This window comes from Ictalurus furcatus, chromosome 11, assembly GCF_023375685.1.
Source record: "Ictalurus furcatus strain D&B chromosome 11, Billie_1.0, whole genome shotgun sequence".
Taxonomy (NCBI): Eukaryota; Metazoa; Chordata; class Actinopteri; order Siluriformes; family Ictaluridae; genus Ictalurus; species Ictalurus furcatus.
This window is the reverse complement of record NC_071265.1, coordinates 20,358,994-20,380,999: the sequence shown is the minus strand read 5'-3', so window position 1 is coordinate 20,380,999 and position 22,006 is coordinate 20,358,994. Positions and strand designations below refer to the sequence as shown.

At 39.2% G+C, this 22,006-nt stretch overlaps 1 protein-coding gene across 2 annotated transcripts in view; it reads left to right on the top strand.

The window, feature by feature from the left end:
* The window catches only part of ca16b (carbonic anhydrase XVI b), a 90,147-nt gene extending 69,238 nt beyond the window's left edge, over positions 1-20,909 (top strand). Inside the window, exons 14-30 of one of the 2 annotated variants that reach the window (XM_053635988.1) lie at positions 904-942; positions 1,314-1,405; positions 7,543-7,634; positions 9,753-9,849; positions 10,497-10,579; positions 10,687-10,821; positions 10,953-11,087; positions 11,609-11,769; positions 13,591-13,726; positions 13,954-14,100; positions 15,483-15,570; positions 15,859-15,935; positions 16,120-16,248; positions 16,633-16,779; positions 18,268-18,410; positions 18,519-18,654; positions 19,708-20,909. In XM_053635988.1, coding sequence (XP_053491963.1) covers positions 904-942; positions 1,314-1,405; positions 7,543-7,634; positions 9,753-9,849; positions 10,497-10,579; positions 10,687-10,821; positions 10,953-11,087; positions 11,609-11,769; positions 13,591-13,726; positions 13,954-14,100; positions 15,483-15,570; positions 15,859-15,935; positions 16,120-16,248; positions 16,633-16,779; positions 18,268-18,410; positions 18,519-18,654; positions 19,708-19,854 — 1,984 coding nt within the window. In that variant the 3' untranslated portion in view covers positions 19,855-20,909. The remainder of the gene's footprint in view (positions 1-903; positions 943-1,313; positions 1,406-7,542; positions 7,635-9,752; positions 9,850-10,496; positions 10,580-10,686; positions 10,822-10,952; positions 11,088-11,608; positions 11,770-13,590; positions 13,727-13,953; positions 14,101-15,482; positions 15,571-15,858; positions 15,936-16,119; positions 16,249-16,632; positions 16,780-18,267; positions 18,411-18,518; positions 18,655-19,707) is intronic. The other variant, XM_053635989.1, reaches the window with a different exon arrangement.
* The last annotated feature ends 1,097 nt before the right edge of the window (positions 20,910-22,006 follow it).

The window sequence follows — 22,006 nt, the reverse complement described above, 5'->3', positions numbered from 1 at the left end:
CATTATCTGTGTGAAACCTATTTTGTTAATCTCATCTCTGTAATTGGCAATCTGGCTTTAGTGGAAGGAAGTTAATGGTGAAGTGAATGAAATGGTGATTTGGTTAAATAGGCTTGTCAGTAATTTAAAGAACAGTTATCTTTTAACTGAACGGAAGGGAAGCAGATGGATATTTGACAGCTTCCAAGAGAGAATGGAATGTGTTTGGTTTATCATTAAGATGCTGGAGCATACTGCGTACTGTATAGCACATTACTGTGCTATCAGCAGTCACACAGTACAGCTCTATTCTCATGTATTTAGGCGTTAGCCTTTCATTTAATCAGGTAAGATTTTTGCTATGCAATTACTTTGCCATTTCTCTCTCTTTCTCTCTCTCTCTCTCATTTAACTCACTTACAAATTGCTATCAGAAAGTATGTTGTACTAACTGAAATAAAGTTTTGAGTTGGCCAAGTCCATAGGTTGATGAGGTTACTATGTGGGCTGTGATCCATCCGGATGGCTCAGAGCCTTTTTCTTAGTCTGCTCAAACACACAAATGCTCAATACCAGTAATAGAGACACAGCCAGTGCTAGATTTCTACTGCTGATAAGATAGTCTGACCTAATAATAAATTAATTAATTAATTAATTAATTAATTAATTAATTAATTAATAAAAGAATATTAAACGGCTCTAGCTTTGGATGGACTTTGTGCTAAACATCCCTTAAACTACACATAGGCATATAGACTCACAGAGACAAAAATAATACATCATTTCAAAGGGTGAGTCATTAATATAAATGAGGTATAGGGGGTGATCCCCAGGGCCCACCTCTTTCATCGCATCCCCTGCCTACTGTTCATCCTTTCTATTCTAACACCCATCTTTTCTTCTCTTTTCATCTCACCTCTCAAGGATGAATAGCATCTGTTCTTTGCTCTGCATTAGTTACAGGTAAGGTGTTCTTTGAAAGCATTTCTGTAATATCTACAAATACACTGTTGCAAATACGTTTTCTCTTTGAACACAGTAAGATCATTTTAAGGGAGAAGACTACTGTCAGAGCTTGGAAAGTTCCACTGCGGCAGACTTGTGATGTCTAAAAATGTCTAAACGGTGTTCTTGCTCCTCAGCCATCAGAGGCTTTGTCAGTCTTAACTGGTTCTCTTTGAAGAGCATGTATACCCGCTGTTAACATTAAATTCTTGCATTCAAAGACATTCAAAGACATACTGAAGAGTTGAATAGCTCTGTTGCCAGTTTCAGACACTGGATGTGGTTTGTTTAAAAGCTGATCATGCTAACCTGAATCATTGTACTCTTAGGAAGTTTTTCCAGACTACTCATATGTACATAGAGGACAGGAACTCCCCTCAAGTGATCCACAATGAGAGCTTAACTGGATTCTTAATAGCTGGTGAGTCATGCTTGTGTGCATTTCACACATGTTTACTTACACGCATATAGAAAGATTGTATTTCTCTCTCTCTCTCTCTCTCTCTCTCTCTCTCTCTCTCTCTCTCTCTTTCTCTCTCTCCCTTTCTCTCTCTCTCTCTCTCTCTCACACACACACACACACACAATGTCGGCTTCCTTACAAACGAGAAAACAAAAATTATATATATATATATATATATATATATATATATATATATATATATATATATATATATATATATATAACCTAACAGCTAAGAATGTAGAGTTTTAAATAGGTCTATTCATGCAATTGATTTTGTTAAAACAACCAGCTGCTGCTAGTGTGTTTCTGCCATCTAGATTCAAGATTTTGTTTGTCACATCCACAACTATGTACAGCACATAATGCAGTGAAATGAAAACCTGGCCTACTCCTCTTTAGACTGTGTATTAAATACTAACTTTAAAAAAAAATCCAGAAATGAATAAGAAATAATAAGAAATATGAAATATATGTACAGGAATGTGCACAAAATGAATGTACAAAATATGCAGTATGTTACGTGTACTGTAGTAAAATACAAAGTGCAGTGTGCGGCGTGTCAGTGGAGTGCAAAGTGACCGTAGAGTCCTTATCCTGCTTTTTCAACTCCTTTTCTTAATGATTTGCCTTTTGTTTATCTGGACTGACAGGACTGTATTGGTGCACAGAGAGGGAGTAAAATCAACTATTAAGGTTTACGAGTGCACCACTTTTTAGTTGATAGTTTAATGTGTCTTTAATGGAGAACCTATCAAAGCAGCCCTGTTAAAGTCATTATCTCTCTCTCTCTCTCTCTCTCTCTCTCTCTCTCTCTCTCTCTCTCTCTTTATCTGTATGTGTGCAAGTGTTTTTTGATTTGATTTGAAAAGACCCTTCCATTATTTTATGTAAGCACTATAAGTTTAATAAAGAACCACAACTAAGGCAAAAAAAATTCAAATACATCATAGCCTAATCAATAATGGTCTCAGCTGTGTACTATGTTCCTACTCAGCAGTGAGCCATTTTGGGTCATATGGGTCATTATATATAACAATGGCCAGTGGCACAGACCTTGTTTATTCAGGGGTAACTGATGAGGTTCCCCACACACAGATGCTGCCCTCTAAATATCACCCACGGTCAGTACCTCCTTCTGTTTAGTGCTGAGACAGGCAGCCATAAACAGATCTTGCCATGTTTCAAGTCCATTGCAACCTTGTGACAGCTTCCCAATCCAGGCATGAGAATGATTTCAATGCATTGTTCTTTTGTCAAAGGCATTCTTATAGGCTTTCTGAAAAAAATAAATATAATATAAACTAAGTATGAAAATTTTTGGAAGGCATTTTGCTCAAAAGTGTTAATTTCCCCTATATATAGAGACTTTGGGACACTCTGTATACTTTATTATAATTTTTTCATGTGTCATGCCATTTTTAACCAGAATACTGCATGACATACAATTACACACGTCATGTGTGATTCCAAGATTCCAATCCGAAGTGGTTGCATATTTGAAAGTAGTTTTACCAAGCTCAGTTCTGACAAGGAGCACACAAAGATTGTAACTTGATTGAGAACGTAATGAGCAATTTCCAGGTAATTTCCACTGAATAAAACAACAAAGTAATGTGTTATCGATAACAATACCAAGGTATTTATACTCCGACACTGGCTCCCCTGAGAAGTCCAAAGACCGCTGGAATTTTCTGTAGAAATTTTAGAGTTTGAGAATAACATGTATTTTGTTTTTTTAAAATTCAAGTCCAGCTTCAAAGTACAAAACCTATTTTGAATGATATCAAAAGCAGATTGTAAAAAAGCCACAGATTGCTGCTTAGAGGGAGCTGGACAATAAATAATAGTATCATCTGCGTAAAAGTGAAACCTTGCAAGACGATTTATATATATACCGAATAATAGCGGCCCCAGCACAGATCCTTCAGGGACTCCCTTAACAACCGCCATAGGATCTGACTGAATACCTTCCATCTGTACACATTCGGTTCTTACCTTTAAATAAGCAGTGAACCACAAACTTACATTTTCTGATAGTCCTACACATCTAAGCCTACTTAATAATATTGTCATGATTCCCCCTTGAAGCAGCGTGCTCTAAGCGCGAATGCGCGAGCACCTGCTTTTCCAATGTTGACAGCAGTGACATTTCAACATGTGCTTTTGTTATTGTTTATGTCATGTCTCCTCTCTGTCCTGTCATTGGTTGTCATGTCACGTGTGTCCGGATTACCCTCAGCTGTTAGCAGTTGCGAGGGTAATCATGTCAGCATATATACCGCATGCCTCGCAACACTCAAGGCGGAATATTAGACTAGAATAGAGTAGATGTGTTTAATGCGTTCCATAGTCATAGTCATAGTCGGTTTCATGTTTAGGCTCGTTAGTTTAGTTTACTGGTTTCTCCGCTACCAGTCCCTCGCTGTATGCCACGTTTCATGTTTTGTTTATCGACCCTGTTTTCCATGCCACGACCTTGATCTCTGCCTTGCCCAAGTTAATGCCTGTTTGCCGATCGTCTGACCTTGCATGTTTTGGATTACGTTTTGGATTACGATTTGGATTTGTCTGCCTGTCTTTCTTTAAATAAAACTCTCGTTCGAACTGCGATTGCATCTGCCTTATCTTCCGCTCCGTCACAAGACGTGACAAATGTGTCATGGTCCACAGTGTCAAAGGCCTTTGATAAATCAATAAAAACACAAGCACAATGTTGCTTATCATCTAAGGATTTCACAATATCATTCAAGACTTTTAAAACGGCAGTAGTAGTACTGTACCCTTTGTGGAACTGTGATTGGTTAATACACAGAATATTTTGACTGTTTAGGTACCGTGTCAATTGTTCGCTAACTAAATTTTCCAGAAATTTCAAGAGAATACAAAGCTTAGATATAGGTCTATAATTATCCATTAAAGAAGGAGCACCCCTTTTTGATAGAGGTACTACAAATGCTGACTTCCAAGTGGAATTTTATTAGTTAATAAAGAAAGATTAAACAAATCCATCAGCAGAGGAGAAGTAAAATCAGCCACTAATTTTAAAAACAACGGGGCAATATGATTATTATCTGGCGATTTATTCACATCTAGTTCTTTTAAAGCAGAACAGATGTCGAACGACATAATTTGTTCAAAAGCGAACTCTCTTGTCCACAGATTATGTTCTGCTTCAAGGAATTCTAAATTATAAAGGCCGTTTCTTCGATCTCGGACAGGAACGTGTCTTGGGAGACCGTTTCTTCGACCTCGGACAGGAACGTGTCTTGAGTGGCCGTCTCTTCGAACTCGGACAGGAACATGTCTTGGGAGGCCATCTCTTCGACCTCGGACAGGAATGTGTCTTGGGAGGCCGTCTCTTCGACCTGGGACAGGAACGTGTCTTGGGAGGCCGTCTGTTCGACCTCGGACAGGAACGTGTCTTGGGAGGCCGTCTGTTCGGCCTCGGACAGGAACGTGTCTTGGGAGGCCGCCTCTTGGCCTCGGACAGGAACGTGTCTTGGGAGGCCGTCTCTTCGGCCTCGGACAGGAACGTGTCTTCGGAGGCTGTCCCTTCGACCTCGGACAGGAAGGTGTCTTGGGAGGCCATCTCTTTCACCTCAGAAAGGAACATGGCTTGGGAGGCCATTTCTTCGACCTCGGACAGGAACGTGGCTTGGGAGGCCGTCTCTTCAACCTCGGACTGGAATTTGACTTTATGCTGAAGCTCTGGAGATGAGACAACCTCATGGGTCTCGTGCTGGGGCTCTGGGGAGAAGGTCACCATGTTGACCTCCAACTGAGGCTCTAGAGTTGAGACTACCTTGTGGGTCTCGAGCTGGGGCTCTGGGGAGGAGGTCGCCACATTGACCTCCAACTGGGGCTCTGGAGCTGAGATTACCTCGTGTGTCTCAGGTTGGAGCTCTGGAGATGAGGTCGCCACATTGACTTCCAACTGGGGCTCTGGAGCTGAAACTACGTCATGAGTCCCGTGCTGGAGCGCTGCAGGTGAGACCACTTTGTGGCTCTCTGGTTTGAGCTCTGGAGATGAGGTTGCCACGTTGACCTCTGGCTGGAGCTCTGTAGATGAGACCACCTCATGGATCTCATGCTGGAGCTCTGGGGGGAGGTCACCACATTGACCTTCGGCTGGAGCTTTGCAGGTGAGACCACCTCATGGGTCTCAGGTTGGAGCTCTGGAGATAAGACAACCTCATGGGTCTCGTGCTGGAGCTCTGGGGAGGAGGTCACCACGTTGACCTCCGGCAGGGGCTCTGCAGTGGAGACCACCTTGTGGATCTAAGGCTGTAGCTCTGGAGATGAGGTCGCCACGTTGACCTCTGGCAGGAACTCTGCATGTGAGACCACCTCGTGGGTCTCAGGTTGGAGCTCTGGAGAGGAGGTCACCACATTGACCTCTGGCTGTAGCTCAGCAGGTGAGACTACCTCATGGGTCTCAAGCTTGAGCTCGGCTCTTGCTCTCTTGTGGAGCTGTTTATGGGTGCGCCAGATGCCTTTGAAACATTCCTGGGAGCAGAAATATGATTTACGTATCCCGAGTTAACTGCACATTGGACACAGTAGGGTGGCTTCTTTACGACATCCCTCAGTCTTGCATGCCTGCATCACCCCTACTGCTGCCCTGTCAACCTGGCTCTGGAGCTGAGCAGTGAAGGCCGCCCTGTCAATCCACTCATAAAATGTGGCTTACTGGAATTTTTGACCACTCTTCCATACAATATTCTTTCAGTTGCAAGATGTTTGAGGGTTTTCTTGCGTATACTGCCTGTTTCATATCCCTCCCACAATATTCCATATCCCTCCATTTCTTCTTTTTGAGCCATTCCTTGGTGGATTTGCTAGTGTGCTTAGGATCATTATCCTGTTGAAAGGTCCACTTTCAGTTCAACTTCAACTTTCGGACAGATGGCCTCACATTATCTTCAAGCACTCTTTGATTCTTTGATTCTCTTTCGAATCTTTGATTCATCTGTCCAGAGTACATTATTCTGAAAGGCCTAGTCTTTGCCTATATGCTCATTGGCAAGCTGTAGTCTTGTAAAGCTTTTTTCCTGGCACGCCTCCCATGCAGGTCAAATTTGTGCAATCTCTTTCTGATTGTAGAAGCATGCACTTTGACACCAACAGTTGCAAGACTTACTAGCAGATCTTGTGATGAAATATTGGGGTTCTCAGAGACTTCTTTTTACATCAGACGGTCTGCTCTTGGGCTGAATTTGCTGGGACAGACAGTCCTTGACAAATTAACCGTAGTTTGAAATCTGCGCCATTTGTAGATGATTTTCCTTACAGTGGAATGATGTATTTCACATAATTTGGAGATCTTTTTAAATCCCTTGCCAGACTCATAGGTATTCACATCCTTTTTTCTGAAGGCTTTACAGAACTCTTTAGATCTTGGCATGATGAATCCACACACCTCAATATCAAAGGGAACACCAGACACTAGATATGAGAGAGGTATAAATAAGACAGGTTACACCTGCACTCCCTAAGTAGGTTCTAATCACTGGCACCCAATCTTGAACACCTGATTGTAATTTTATGGATTTGAAGGTGTGATAAATGTAAGGGTGTACTTTTTTTCCATTTGACTGATCTGTTTTTTGTTAATTTAAAATGTGAAAATTACTACAAAATGTCAATTTTATGTGTCATTTGATAGTGCATATCACCGTTATTATTAGGCACTGTTTCACAGAGGATAAAATGTTTGCTTGTCAAAAAAGTCAACAATTTCCATGGAGTGTACTTATTTTTTTCACACAACTGTATGTGTGGTGAGTTTTAGTCATGAGATCAGAAAATGCCACAGCTATCAAGACCAAACAGCAAATTCAAAACTTTAATTTAAATATTGTCTTTTGTTTCCTAGTCCTACTTTGACAGTGATGTCATTTATGAAATTATAATTTACAAATGACTACCACACAACTGTGTGTGATATAATACATTACACATGATGATAAACCTCTTTTTTGGGTGGTATTAGGAAATCAGGGCTGTAGTATTCTACCAGTATGCATGATTGGCATTGATAAAGCTGTGTGTGTGTGTGTGTGTGTGTGTGTGTGTGTGTGTGTGTGTTTCAGATGACCTAGAAGCACTCTCAGTCATACAGTTCATCAAACATGTAATGGAGCTCTATTCTAATAACCAACAGGGCTTCTCTCAAGAATTCAATGTGAGTATGAACTTTTTTTTTATTGTAATTGTGTGTGTGCGCATCGCTGTTCCTCATAATGCAGATGGTGCTGTGGAAAAAAGAGCTAATTAAAGACGAGAGTCTCATTAAAGCAATCCTCTAACTGCAGCAACACTGCTCAATTTCAGCCTTCTTTGTTTTACTCAGACACAAATCCTCTGCAGCCATCTTCCAAATAAATCCTCAAACCTGCCATCATGCAGATGAGTCCTGAGTGGTTTAATCTTACAGAGTTTTCAAAACATACTTGTACAGAAGGGATCCGTTTAAGTAATAAACATCTGCTGCAACATCCCAGTTAGGACAAAAGACAAACTATTAGCCATATGGTAAGATGAATCTCAGCACTGTCACTGCACACTTGGGTGGTAATTATGGTGACGGTGAAGAAAATGTAGTCAAAGTTGTGTTGATGAGTTAATTAAATGATTTGGACAAATTGGATAATTTATGCGCATTACAATCAGGATTAAAGCTAAGTGGTGGAATAACTAGAGATCTATTTTCAAGCTCTTTTTTTAATGAATTTGGACAGTATAAATATGCCTTGAAACACGCAGCTTTATTCAACGTGTTGACATAATGTCCACTGAAACAGGATGTCAGGACGGGACATATCGAGTGGCTCCTCCCCCTTTTAAAATAGCCAGTAGTGTTTGGCTTACCTCACTGCCTGGGCTAAGCTGGTCTAAATGCCTGTCACAAAGCAGTGAGCTGGCAAAAATACCTCATTCTTCAAAGTGAATGAATTCAAGACATTTCCTTCTTAACCAGTTGGAAAACAGTTGGAAAACTGAAAAAAAAAAAACGCATGTGTGTTTGAACAGCCAAAGACACATTTACGACCCATGCTATGTTGATATAATTTCTTTCGCTCAACAACAGCAACTTCGGCAAGGTGATTTTTATAATGTCGAGGTGGGACACTTCAGATTCTAGAGCTCATTTAATTGGACAGAAAATCAAAAGTTTGGAGTAAAAGTGCAGAATGATGCAGACAGTGCATTAAGAAAATCAGACCCTATCTCACCGAACAGGCTACACAGCTACTAGTCCAGGTTTTTGTCATCTCAAATCTGGACTATTGCAATGCACTACTCTCTGACCTCCCAACCAGCTCCATCAAACCCCTTCAAATGATTCAGAATGCAGCAGCACGCCTCGTCTTCAACCAGCCCAAAAGAACCCATGTCACACTCCTCTTCATCTCCCTCCACTGGCTTCCTGTAACTGCCCATTTCAAATTCAAGGCCTTGATGCTCATGTACAAGACCTTGTCTGGAACACCACCCCCCCTACCTCAATACTCTCCTTAAGGCTTACGTTCCCTCATGTAATCTGCGATCGATTAACCACCGACGCTTAGTAATACCTACTCGGCGTGGCTCAAGGTCCCTTTCCAGAACCTTCACACTAATTGTCCCTCAGTGGTGGAATGAACTTCCAACCTCAATCCGGACCACAGAATCTGTCACTATCTTCAAAAAACAGCTAAAGACCCACCTCTTCTGTGAACACTTAACTAACCCCTAAAATGCCAACCCCACATTATTTAAAAAAAAACCAAAAAACAAAAAACTTACTCTGTTGAGTTCTCTGGAACTCAATTATAAATCTTGTATGGTAGCACTACTTGTACTGTTCTCCGCTTGGTATATCGCTTTGCTTGTATTTCCTCATTTGTAAGTCACTTTGGATAGAAGCGTCTGCTAAGTGAATAAATGTAAATGATGTCATCAAAATTGTTTATCTGTAGATTGTAAATTTTGAATGCATATATCTTACAAATACGCATTTTGTCATTGTTTATATATATATAGATAACCTTAAGGCTAACATATTCATACTAAAAGTCTCAAAAGTTCCATTTTGCTTTCATGGAGCCTTTAAGTTTTGTTTGTCGAATCAAAGGTTGAGGGATAGGCTCTGACTCCACTTTGAACCTAATAAGTATAAACCGCTGAATAAAAATCAAAGGTTATGGATTTTCAACATGGCATTCTGAAGAATGTGAGAGACATGTTATCATTACTGTAACAACTATACAATATCTTTCTTTCTTTCTTTCTTTCTTTCTTTCTTTCTTTCTTTCTATAGGACATTCAGCATTCTGTGGGTGATATAGAGATTACAGCGGAACATTCGAACCACGCAGACAACAAGCATAAAAACAGATACATCAACATAGTGGCCTGTGGGTGTTCAGTGAAGATGTTAATATGCATACAGGACATTTTGCATTATAGTGCATATCAAATTACAACCCCAATTCTAAAAAAGTTGGGACTCTGTGTAAAATGTAAATAAAAACATAGTACAGTGATTTGCAAATCTCATGAACCCATATGTTATTCACAATAGAACATAGAAAACATATCAAATGTTTAAACTGAGGAAATGTACCATTTTAAGGAAAAAATAAGGTCATTTTTAATTTGATGGCCGCAACACATCTCACAAAATTTGGGAAGGGGGCAACAAAAGGCTGGAAATGTAAGTGTTACTAAAAAGAAAAAGCTGGAGGAATATTTTGCAACTAATTAGGTTCATTGGCAACAGGTCAGTAACATGACTGGGTATAAAAAGAGTATCTTAGAGTACCTTGTTTTTTTTTTTTTGCTTAAAATGGTACATTTCCTCAGTTTAAACATTTGATATGTTTTCTATGTTCTATTGTGAATAACATATGGGTTTATGAGATTTGCAAATCATTGCATTCTGTTTTTATTTCAATTTTACACAGCGTCCCAACTTTTTTTTGGAATGGGGGTCGTAATATTTTGCACAAGTGTGACATAAGCTGTGATATAAACATTGGCTGCATTTTCGTCTGTCCAACAGATGATCACAGCAGAGTGAAGTTGCAACCGTTGGCAGGAAAAGATTCCAAACACACTGACTACATCAACGCAAACTATGTTGATGTAAGTAGGTGTGTGTGTGCGTGTGTGTGTGTGTGTGTGTGTGCGTGCACACGTGTGCATGTGTATGTCTGTATGCTTGTGTTTTAGAAAGCTCTCTTCTCTCTTAGGGTTATAACAGACCAAGGGCATATATTGCTGCTCAGGGGCCACTGAAATCCACCTTTGAAGACTTCTGGAGAATGATCTGGGAACAAAGCATCAGTGTTATTGTCATGATCACCAATCTAGTGGAGCAGGGCAGAGTAAGTCATCAGCAACCCAATTACAATCATAGTCTCTTCTAAGAGTATGTGAACTCTTTGTGCGTTATACGGGATTGTAACCAACTGCTTATTTCTCAACTTAGACCTGCTTGTTGTCTTTTTTCTCACAGAGAAAATGTGATCAATACTGGCCCTCAGAGAACACTGAAGAGTATGGAAGTATAGTAGTGACACTGAAAAGCACTAAGATGCTTGCTTGGTACACACTACGTCACTTTCTCATACGCAACACCAGAGTCACAAAGGTCAGTCACTGCATCAGCAGGACATAAATAGGTTTGTTGTGTGTTGTGTCTCTCCTTTTGGTTAAAGTCCCCATGAAATGCTTTGAAATGTGTAGCGTTATTCGATGTGTTGACATAATTTCCACTGAAACAGGAAGTCAGGGTGGGATATATCGAGTGGGTCCTTCCCTTTTTTTAAGTTACCTCAAAGCCAGGAAACTTACAATTGTTGGGGGAGGGACACTTCAGATTCTGTAGAGCATTTGATTGGACAGAAAATCTGATGAGACAATGAAGTGCAGAGTGATGTAAAAAAAATTGCTGATCCGTATTGGTGGTAGAGAGAGACTGTAAAGTTTGAACACATATATCTTCTACTTGTGAATTCTGTCACTGTTTTGGAGCACACTAGCTTATAGATAACCTTAAGGCTAACATATTCATATTAAAAGCCACAAAACTTCTATTTTGATTTCATGGAGACTTTAAATATAGGCAAAATGTGGTTTTGTGTCAAAATATGTTTTGGTTTTTTTCCTCAGAGTCAAAAGGGAAGACAGAATGAGAGATTAGTGGTTCAGTATCACTACACTCAGTGGCCAGACATGGGTGTGCCTGAGTACACACTACCAGTTCTCACATTCATCTCCAGATCGTCTGCAGCCCGTGCTCCAAAATCTGGCCCTGTCCTAGTGCACTGCAGGTAGGATTATAGTAATAATACTTATATGATGATGATGATTATGATTATTATTATTAGTAGTAGTAGTAGTATAGTATAATTGTGATTATTATCATTGATGTTGTTTTTACAATACATGTAATATTTATATATTTGGCTGATTAAAATACGAAAAGACAAAATATTTATCCTTCTCAGTCCTGTGACTATTAAATAACATCTTCATAATGCTGCACACAGAACATTAATTCTATAATTTTTTATAGACATAAATATATCAAATTCAGTGTCCAGCATACATGACCTTTGGAATTAGACACATGAACCCTGCAATGTTTTGAAAAGCATAATACCATCTGAAAAGTTAATACCGTTTTCACTGTATATTTTTCTGTATATAAATTACATGGTGTAATACAGGTTCCTCATATCAGACTCTCAAACTAAAAATAACAATAGTCATTTTGTATGTATTGATACTGACTGTCCCTAAATGCACATATAAAACTGTCATCTATTACTTAATGGGATGTGCAATAATTAATCTGATTTAATATAATTAAATTATGTACCAAATCAATTAATTTATAGGTATGCATGCATATAAGAGATATTTAGTGTTATAACAAACAGGAGATGGTTGAGGATCCATGTGCTGGAGGTGTTATTTAATAATAATAAAAATCCAGGCAAACAGAGTAGATAAACACAATCCAGAACTCAGCACTCTAGAGCAGACCAGGGTCAAACACTGCAGGGCACAATACAACCAACCACAATAATAATCAGAAAGAGAAAGCAAGGAACACAGCAAAGGATCAATAGAAGAACAATATAAGGCCAGAGGTGGTACCACTGCAATCAAAAAAATCCTAACAGGCTAAAAAAAACCCCACAATTTTTACCACAAAACCCTAGCGTATGTCAGTGGAAGAAAGACTCCATGCTAACAGCATGAATGATAAAAATGGTTTGGTTGAACTGATTTAACTGCAAACTGCCGAAATGTTTGTGTTTATAAGCAATCACTTGAGTGAATAAGCTTTTATATTATATCAGCTGTTAGAAAATGAATAAGTGCATGTTCTCACCAGATTTTCCGTTAGTCGGTAAATACCGGTTTTAACCGACTGTTAAAATTTCAAATTGTCCGATAAAATCTGAAATTTAATAATAACACAAAGCAAACACACGTTAGACAAAGTACATTTGCAGTTGCACACATTATTAAGGTCTCTGTGTCTGCGCAAATATATATTTTTTCTCAAATGCTTCTCCTGTACTGTGTACTCTGATTTGCTCGACATTGTTCAAGTCATTCAACCACACACACACGCACACGGTCATCTCTCTCTATCTCTCTCTCTCTCTCTCTCTCTCTCTCTCTCTCTCTCTCTCTATCTCTGTTGCTCACTCGCTCATTATGGGAGGCACTGTAAGCACAAACAAACACACACAAGTAAACTCAGGCTAATCCAGCACAGGTCAGAATCACCTGCCAATCCGACCCGCCTCTTCTCCATCCACAGCTGACACTTGACCACGCCTCCGCCCCCATAGTCGCATACACTATGCATAGTCCAAAAGTTACAGTGCAAAATAAACACCGAAATGAGATGGCTGGATTTTATTCCAGTTTGTCCGGTAAACTTTATCTTTCCCGGACACGTTGGCTGGCACCAAAATGTCTTAGCGGAAACTCTGGTTCTCACTGCAGTCCATTCCATGTCCACATAATAATAAACTGCATACAAGTGTAGTGAAAGATTGATTACTTTACTTATTTGTTGAACATCAACATACAGACTTTGTAGACTTTCACCTCCTCTCTCTTCTGTGTAGTGCTGGCGTGGGGAGGACAGGCACATATATTGTGATTGACAGCATGCTCCAGCAGATTAAGGATAAAGGAATGGTGAATGTATTGGGCTTTCTCAAACACATCCGCACCCAGCGCAATTACCTTGTCCAGACAGAGGTGAGTATGTAGTGAAGGAACCATATATACCTGTGATTGGTTGTGTGATATGAAGACAATATGGGGACTAGAATCAGGAGAATGATGTTTTGAAGCTATTCCATGTGTTAAGAGCAAAACGAACTATTTTTAATGTTGGATTGTGCCTAATTAAGAAATGAATAAACAACAAAAAAATATTTCTGGCAACATAGTTTGAGCGGGTTTTCTGTGTCTGTGTTCTACAGGAGCAGTACGTGTTCATCCATGATGCTCTGATGGAGGCGATGCTTGGTAAAAATACTGAAGTTCCTGCCTGCAAGCTCCACAGCTATGTGAACAACATCCTCACCCCTAGTCCTTCTGGCACTACTCACATGGAGAAACAGTTTAAGGTGAATCAAGCAATACAAACTAATTCCCCAAGTAGAGCTGTGAATAAATATTATATAAATGTATTTTACATAAATGCCAGATGGCATGGTGGTGCAGCGGGTAGCATTGCTGCCTCGCAGTTATGGCTGGGCAATATGCTAATAAAATATTGATAAATTATATTTAAAAAATATGGAACCTAATAGCAAACTAAGAATTGTGATAAATGATATCTAAATGCACTGTTCTGAGATATGGAGATATCTTTTTATTTTTGTGCTTGCTTTTTATAAATTGAACTACTACAAACTGAATGGAAGCAAATTTTGTTCTTCATTTTCAAAATTGTAAAATGTTAAAAGTTTGTTTTGGGTTTTTTTTTTTTTTTTACAGATTTTTATGAATAAGATACATTTATTTTTGTAGACATGTACATAAGCAAAAAAACTAACAAACTAGTGTATTGCTAGAAACATATTAGTAAACCTATATATCATGATACGTATTGTGTATAGTGAAATGCCTTCAATAATAGTGATGTGATATTTTTGTCCATTGATATATTGCAAGAGGCATGGTGGGTTAGTGGTTAGCGCATTTGCCTCTCACCACCAGGGTTGGGGGCTTGTTTCCCGCCTCCGCCCTGTGTGCACGGGGCTTGCATGTTCTCCCTGTGCTTCAGGGGTTTCCTCTGGGTACTCTGGTTTCTTCCCCCAGTCCAAAGACATATGTCATAGGCTGACTGGCATTTCCAAATTGTCCGTATTGTGTGTGTGATTGTACCTTGCTATGGCTTGGCACCTCGTCCATGGTGTCGCCTGGGATATGCTCCAGGCTCCATGCGACCCTGTGTAGGATAAGTGGAACAGAAAATGGCTGGATAATACAATGTACATGCCTCCTCACAGCTCGATTATTGTCTGTATGGAGTTTTTCATGTTCTCCCTGTGTCCCCTGGGATTTCCGGTTTTCTCCCGCCTTCCAAAAACACACATGCAGGTGCATTGGCACAGATCAATTGCCTCTAGATGTAAATGTATGTGTGCATGGTGTTCTACGATGGACTGATGCCCCATCCAGGGTTTATTCCTGCATTATGCCCAGTGTCCTCAGGATCCAGGATAAAGTGCAGGCTGAAGAACAGACTTTACATTGGGAGAATCAAAATAAAATTTCAACCTGGCCAAAATAATTTTTAAAAACTATGATTAGCCTGTAATTCTCAGGGTTTGAAGAGCCACTGACTAAGCTCATGAAAATTTTGGCTTCATTAATATAATCTTCATTACGGCTTTATTACACATTATGAACAATGTTTCCTGAGAGCTATACTGTTTTTTACTCTTTGCTCAGTTAAACTATCTTGCTCCCCCTGCTGGTTAATTGTTATACATCTCCTCAGCTGGTGATGCAGTGTAACATCCAGAAGTGCTTCAGTGCCCAGAAAGACTGCAACAAAGTGAAGAACCGAAACTCCTCAGTGGTGCCGTGTGAGTCTCAGTAAACATCATGCACCACTCCCTTCATTATAAAGAAGTTAACATGAGAATTGGAGTTATAAATTTCACATTTTCCAAATGATGAAAGATCATTTTCTGTTTCTGCACACACTGCAATTTAAGCTTAACCTTCACAAATATTATTAAATGATCTTTCTATAGAAGGATGTCGTTTATCATTCAAGTGACCTTTAGTAGATAGCATTATGTAGTGTACTCTGCAGTCGTTTGCAGCTGTTACAGTCAGGTGAAATATAGGATTTTTTTTTCTCTGCCCAGCGGAGCAAGCTCGGGTCTCGCTTTCTCCTCTCCGTGGAATGAAGGGCACGGACTACATCAATGCCTCTTACATTACGGTACAAACTAAATGTTTTTAGTCAAAACTGGATGAGAAAATGAATACAATGTTTGACACAATCCACAATCATGGAAAAAGTTTGAGACAGCCTAAAAATACAAACAATTGTGTGTGTGTTAGTTTTATCACACTTTTGATGGTAGATGGATCTAAGGCTAAAATGTGTGTTAAATCAATGACAGGGTTACTACAGAAGCAATGAGTTCATTATTACCCAGCATCCGTTGCCTCACACAACCATGGACTTCTGGAGGATGATCTGGGATCACAACGTTCAAGTCATCATCATGCTGCCAGATAATCTCAGTCTAGTAAGTAGAGTGTTAGCAATGAAAATATAATTTTAAAATGTTATGTGGCTTACATTTCATAATTAACTTTCCACTTAATTAGGATAACAAATCAGATCAGAAGCAGCTGAAATATTATAATTAAGCTGTTTCAGAACCCAGCTTGCACTGAACAGTTACCAAAACGTATTATGTAGACCTCAAGACATGTGTGTGGAGGATAATATTTAACATGTAGTTCTACATATGCTGGTTTTATAGCACTATATTTATATTAGTGATTGATTGCTCTTGGTACTAGTCGAGCAATTAGGGTACATTGTGTAAAATGAGGCAAATAGTTCATATCTAAAGAGTCAAAAATGCTGATGTATGATTGATGGCGTGGCTTGTGTATTCTCACAGACGGAGGACGAGTTTGTGTACTGGCCCAGTAGAGAACAGCCCATGAACTGTGCAGCATTTACCGTAACCCTCATCAACACTGATACACTGTGTTTGTGCAATGAAGAGCAGATCATCATCCATGACTTTATCCTCGAGGCCACACAAGTACTTCATTCTCTCAGCAATACAAACATTTATGCTTGTAGTTCAGAGTCTACCCTGGCTGTAGGTCATTATATCAAGCTGATTTTATTTTTATTTTTTTTAAATAGGGAAAATACTTCACAACATAAGCATCTTTTTAAACATGAAATTTGGTTTATCAATCTCTACAATTCCTCTTAAATGATTTGGAATGGACGTGTTGACAGCACCATGGAAAACATCTCCACAAACATAAACTACAACTACTCTGTGAACAGTCTGCATTAAACACTAAAAATTCATTGCTCTCAGAATGTCAAAATATTCCTATTTGTAGTTTTTTGCAACATTTCAAGGATTTATAAACAATTTATCCACTACACTCAAACAAAAGTGGGTTATTGTAGATATTTGTTACATTTTCAATAAGTGCTGATTAACGCTGCGTTCATGGTGCCTTGTAATTGGTGATTTGCAAGTTGACGTCTAATGACGTCATTTCCCATCTCGTTCGAAATGGAAAAAACATGGACACCCCCACAAAAGCTTGTCTTTTGTTTGCTATGTCAGAGCATGTAAAACTCATAAAAAGCTACTTTACTGCACTTTTACAATTACAGGCCTGAGTGGCTACTGGTACTGTTTTTTTTTTACAGTTACATTTATATAGCGCTCTTCTAGACACTCAAAGCGCTTTACATAGTATTGGGGTGGGAGAAATCTCCTCAACCACCACTAGTGTGTAGCATCCTCCTGGATGATGTGACAGCAGCCATTGGTGGAGAGGAGAGAGTTATGTAGCCAATGATTTGAAGTTCAATATAGTAGAACAGTGTGTGTGTATATATATATATATATATATATATATATATATATATATATATATATATATATATATTCTGTTCTACTATAGTGAACTTCAAATATTCATGCAACATGTTGGACTGAAATTGCAGTACAGTAACAATAGCAGACAATAGCAAATAACATTAGCAACAAGCTAGCCAGTGATAACATTAGTTATATGAGTGATAACTCATGACATTGATGATTATCCTGCTCATAACAGTGATTACAATGGTCATTGTTACAGATTTAACCAAGTACTTTGTCTGTATGCTAACTCATCTAAAGCCAGTACTGCTATAAACGAATTTAAAAGTTCACAGTGGGAGCGACAATGTTGATTTGACGTCACTCCATAAAAGGGGAAGGAACTGGTAGTTGAGAAAACTACCCCACGACTTGAAATTTCTTGAAGTTTGGAGGCGGGAATTCCAAGTTGCAACCTCGCCATGAATGCAGCATTAGACAGGGGTACACCCTGGATGGGATGCCTATCCATCACAAAGCACCACATTCACACACCCATTCACACAAGGCAATTCAGAGTAGCCAGTCCCTCAAATTATAGTTGTCATATCTGTAAAGAACAGTAGATATAGTATGCTAATAATCAGACAATGAAACTGTTATAGTTGACTTTGTGTCTGTGTGTGTGTATTTGAGGACGACTACGTGCTTGAAGTTCGCCATTTTCAGTGTCCAAACTGGCCTGAACTCACTGGTCCTGTTAGCAACACATTTGAGCTCATCAAAATCATCAAAGAGGAGGCCATGACCAGAGATGGTCCCACTATTGTACATGATGAGTGAGTGTCCTGCACATGTCTTACAGTATGGATGGTGACGGAGATGTTACAGTGACTACTGGTTAGAAATACGTTCGGTTCCTCACTCCTCCTGCTTTGACTCTGCAGGTTTGGAGGTGTTTCTGCAGGGATGCTGTGTGCTCTCACCACCCTGTATCAGCAGCTGGAGATAGAAAGCGCTGTGGACATCTACCAGGTGGCCAAAATGATCAATCTCATGCGCCCAGGGGTCTTCACAGACATTGTAAGATTTTAAGAGTAGTGAAATTTTATGTCTTTCCAGATATACTGGAATACTGGAATATCTATTTCCAAATAGATAAAGCCTTATCAAATCAAAATTAATGTTTTGCCTTTAGGTTATCTATAAACTAGTGTGACTCAAACAATGACAAAATTTGTATTTGTAAGATATATGCATTCAAAATGTACAGTCTCTCTCTACCACCAATACAGATCAACAATTTTGATAACATCATTCTGCACTTCAGCATCTCATCAGATTTTCTGTCCAATCAAATGCTCTCTAGAATCTGAAGTGTCCCGCCCCAACAATATAAAAATCTATGGTACTAACTGTCAAGTACGGCTTAGCCCGTGCTGTGAGGTGAGCTATTGAGGTTGGCTATTTTAAAAGGGGGCGGAGCCACTCAATATGTCCTACCCTGACTTCCTGATTCAGTGAAAATTATGTAAACACATCAAATAACGCTGCGAGTTTCAAGGCACTTCACTGAGACTTTAAAGGAGGCTTCCACCCTGAAACACCTTAAATATGTTTATATTGAATTATTTGTGATGTGCTTTGTGATTCTGATGCTAATTTGTTGATTGGGGTTGAATTTTCATTATTCCAATGACACGTTAGTGGTTATCAGCAGCTCTGTTGTCACAGGGGCACATTGCCAGTGAAGTTACATCAGAGTTAAATAGATAAAATGAGGAAAAAATCGAGCAGAGAGTCGACAAAATGATGAACATGATGGTATTAGCATGGAAGTTGAAGCTTTGGAAACTTACAGTATGTGTTTGAGCAGAGCGTACAGATGAGAAAGTGAGAGAGCTGGACAGACTAAAGGACTAAAGCGCCGGTGCATCAGTCAGTTTAGGTTGAGAACATGTCAAAGCTTAAACTAGAATTAACTCAGAATTTCAATTCAAAATCCATTTTTGATGCCACTTAAGATCAGGTGTCAGGGTGGATTTGTCCTTTAATGAATGCAGGTCCATCGATCACCAACTGAAAGCGCACTGCAATCTGTATTCCTCTGTCATTTCTTCTCTACCTCTTTTTCAGGAGCATTATCAGTATCTTTACAAAGCAATGCTCAGCCTGGTTGGTAGTACAGACAGTGAAATTTTCTGTTCCTATATGGAAAGACATGGGAGGATTCTGAAAATGGATAAAGCCAATCCATCGGAGAGCATGGAGTCTCTGGTGTGAAGGTTCCGGAAAACAAGAAGGGACGAGTTCATTTGGCAGACTTTCCTTGAGGCCTTTATTTTTGCCTGACTCGTTGATAAAGTTAAAAAAAAAAAAAAAAAAGTCTAAAGACTTTTTGTACACTGATGAAAAATTCTTTTGATATTTATTTTTGCTGCTTTTTGTTATCCTGCTGAGTGTCACAACTTATTCTTCAACACACCTACACACAACAAAATGCAGCTGTCTACTTTGCACTATATTGTCAGTGTTACTGCCTGATGCCTAGATGATTTCCACCCACTCTGGCCATTTAACTCGTTGTTTTATTGGAAGGACAATAAGCAGTGAAACTGGACTGAAAACAACTGCAACTCAGCACACTAGCACATAGATAGCTGCCTAATACACACCTAAACAGTTCACACTAAAGCTCTTCATGTTCACCTTATTACCTTCGTGACAGGAAATATTGGATTAATGGGTTTTTTCCTTTATAATATGTTATTAAGATATACCATGTTCAGTCTAACTCAGGGGTGCACAACAGCAGCCTGGAAAGCAGGACTCCAGCCCAGTATATATTATTTCCCTGTTCTCACCCAGCTCACTCAACATGTCAGTTAATGACCAGGGTTAGTAAATGTGTTTGAACAGAGAATCATCAAACTGTGCTCAATGGACTGTCACCGTGTGCCCTTGGTTTATCTTATTTAATATAGATATTATTTCAATGTGGTATCATAACACCAACTGTGAACATATATTGTTATTGGTAGAATTTCTATTGTTTTGTAAAATATATAAATATATTGATATAAAAAAGGTGTGTTCTATCTTTTTATTTGTCTGAACTTTTCTAATTAAATGAAATCAGCTTAAATCAAAGACTCCACAGAGCCACAGCTAACCTGAGGCAGGTAATTAAGGGCTGTTGTTAGGCATGTTGAAACCAGGATTCCCTTACGAAACATTAATATACAGGCTGCAATATACAGGGTATAAAAGTCTCCATACATAGGGAAAATGTCTTTCAAAATCTTTTATACTTAATTTTTATACATGCAATAGGGGAAATAAGTATTGAACGCATCAACATTTTTTTCTGTAAATATATTTCCAATGAGGCTATTCACATGAAATTTCCATCAGACTTTGGTATTAACTCAAGAAATCCACACATATAAAGAAATTCAAACATTAAAGTCCATAAATGAAGTTATGTGTAATAAAGAGGAATGACACAGGAAAAAAGTATTGAACACACTAACTGAAATTTATTTAATACTTAGTACAGAAGCCTTTATTGACAGCTTAAAGATGGTTCCTGTATGAAGAAATTAATCGGCTGCAGTATTCAGGTGTGATTTTGGCCCATTCTTCTAAAAATGTTGTCTTTAAATCTTGTTCAATTGGATTCAAGTCAGGTGATTGACTGGGCCATTCTAACACCTTGATTTTTTTTCTCTGAAACCAATTGAGAGTTTCCTTTGCTGTATGCTTTGGATCGTTGTCCTGCTGAAAGGTCCAGCCACGTCTCATCTTCATCATCCTGGTGAATGGCAGAAGATTCTTCTCAAGAATCTCCCGGTAAAGAGCTCCATTCATCGTTCCTTCAATTATATGAAGTCTGACAGTACCATGCGATGAAAAACAGCCCCACACCATGATGCTTCCAGCTCCAAACTTCACTGTTGGTGTAGTGTTCTTAGAGTGGTGTGCAGTGCCATTTCTTCTCCAAACATAGTGTATAGTATGACAGCCAAAAAGTTCAATTTTGCTCTCGTCTGACCAGACTACACTCTTCCAGTATTTCATAGGCTTGTCCAAATGAGTTGTCGCAAACTTTAAACAAGCTTCGACATGCCTTTTCTTTAGTAATCGAGTCTTGCGGGATGAGCGTGAGCAGTGGAGTGCATTGCCTATAGTTTTCTCTGTGACGATGGCACCTTCTGCTTCCAAGTGTTTCTGGAGCTCTTTCCGAGTGGTCCTTGGCTCTTGGGCTACTCTTCTGATTATTCTTGTAAGGAGCTCCTGTACCTGGCTGGTTGATGACGGAGTGATGTTGCTTCCACTTGCAGATAATGGCCCCAGTGGTGCTGACTGGAAGATTCAGATGTTTTGAAATACGTCTGTATCCGATTCCATCAATATGTTTCGCAACAATACGGTT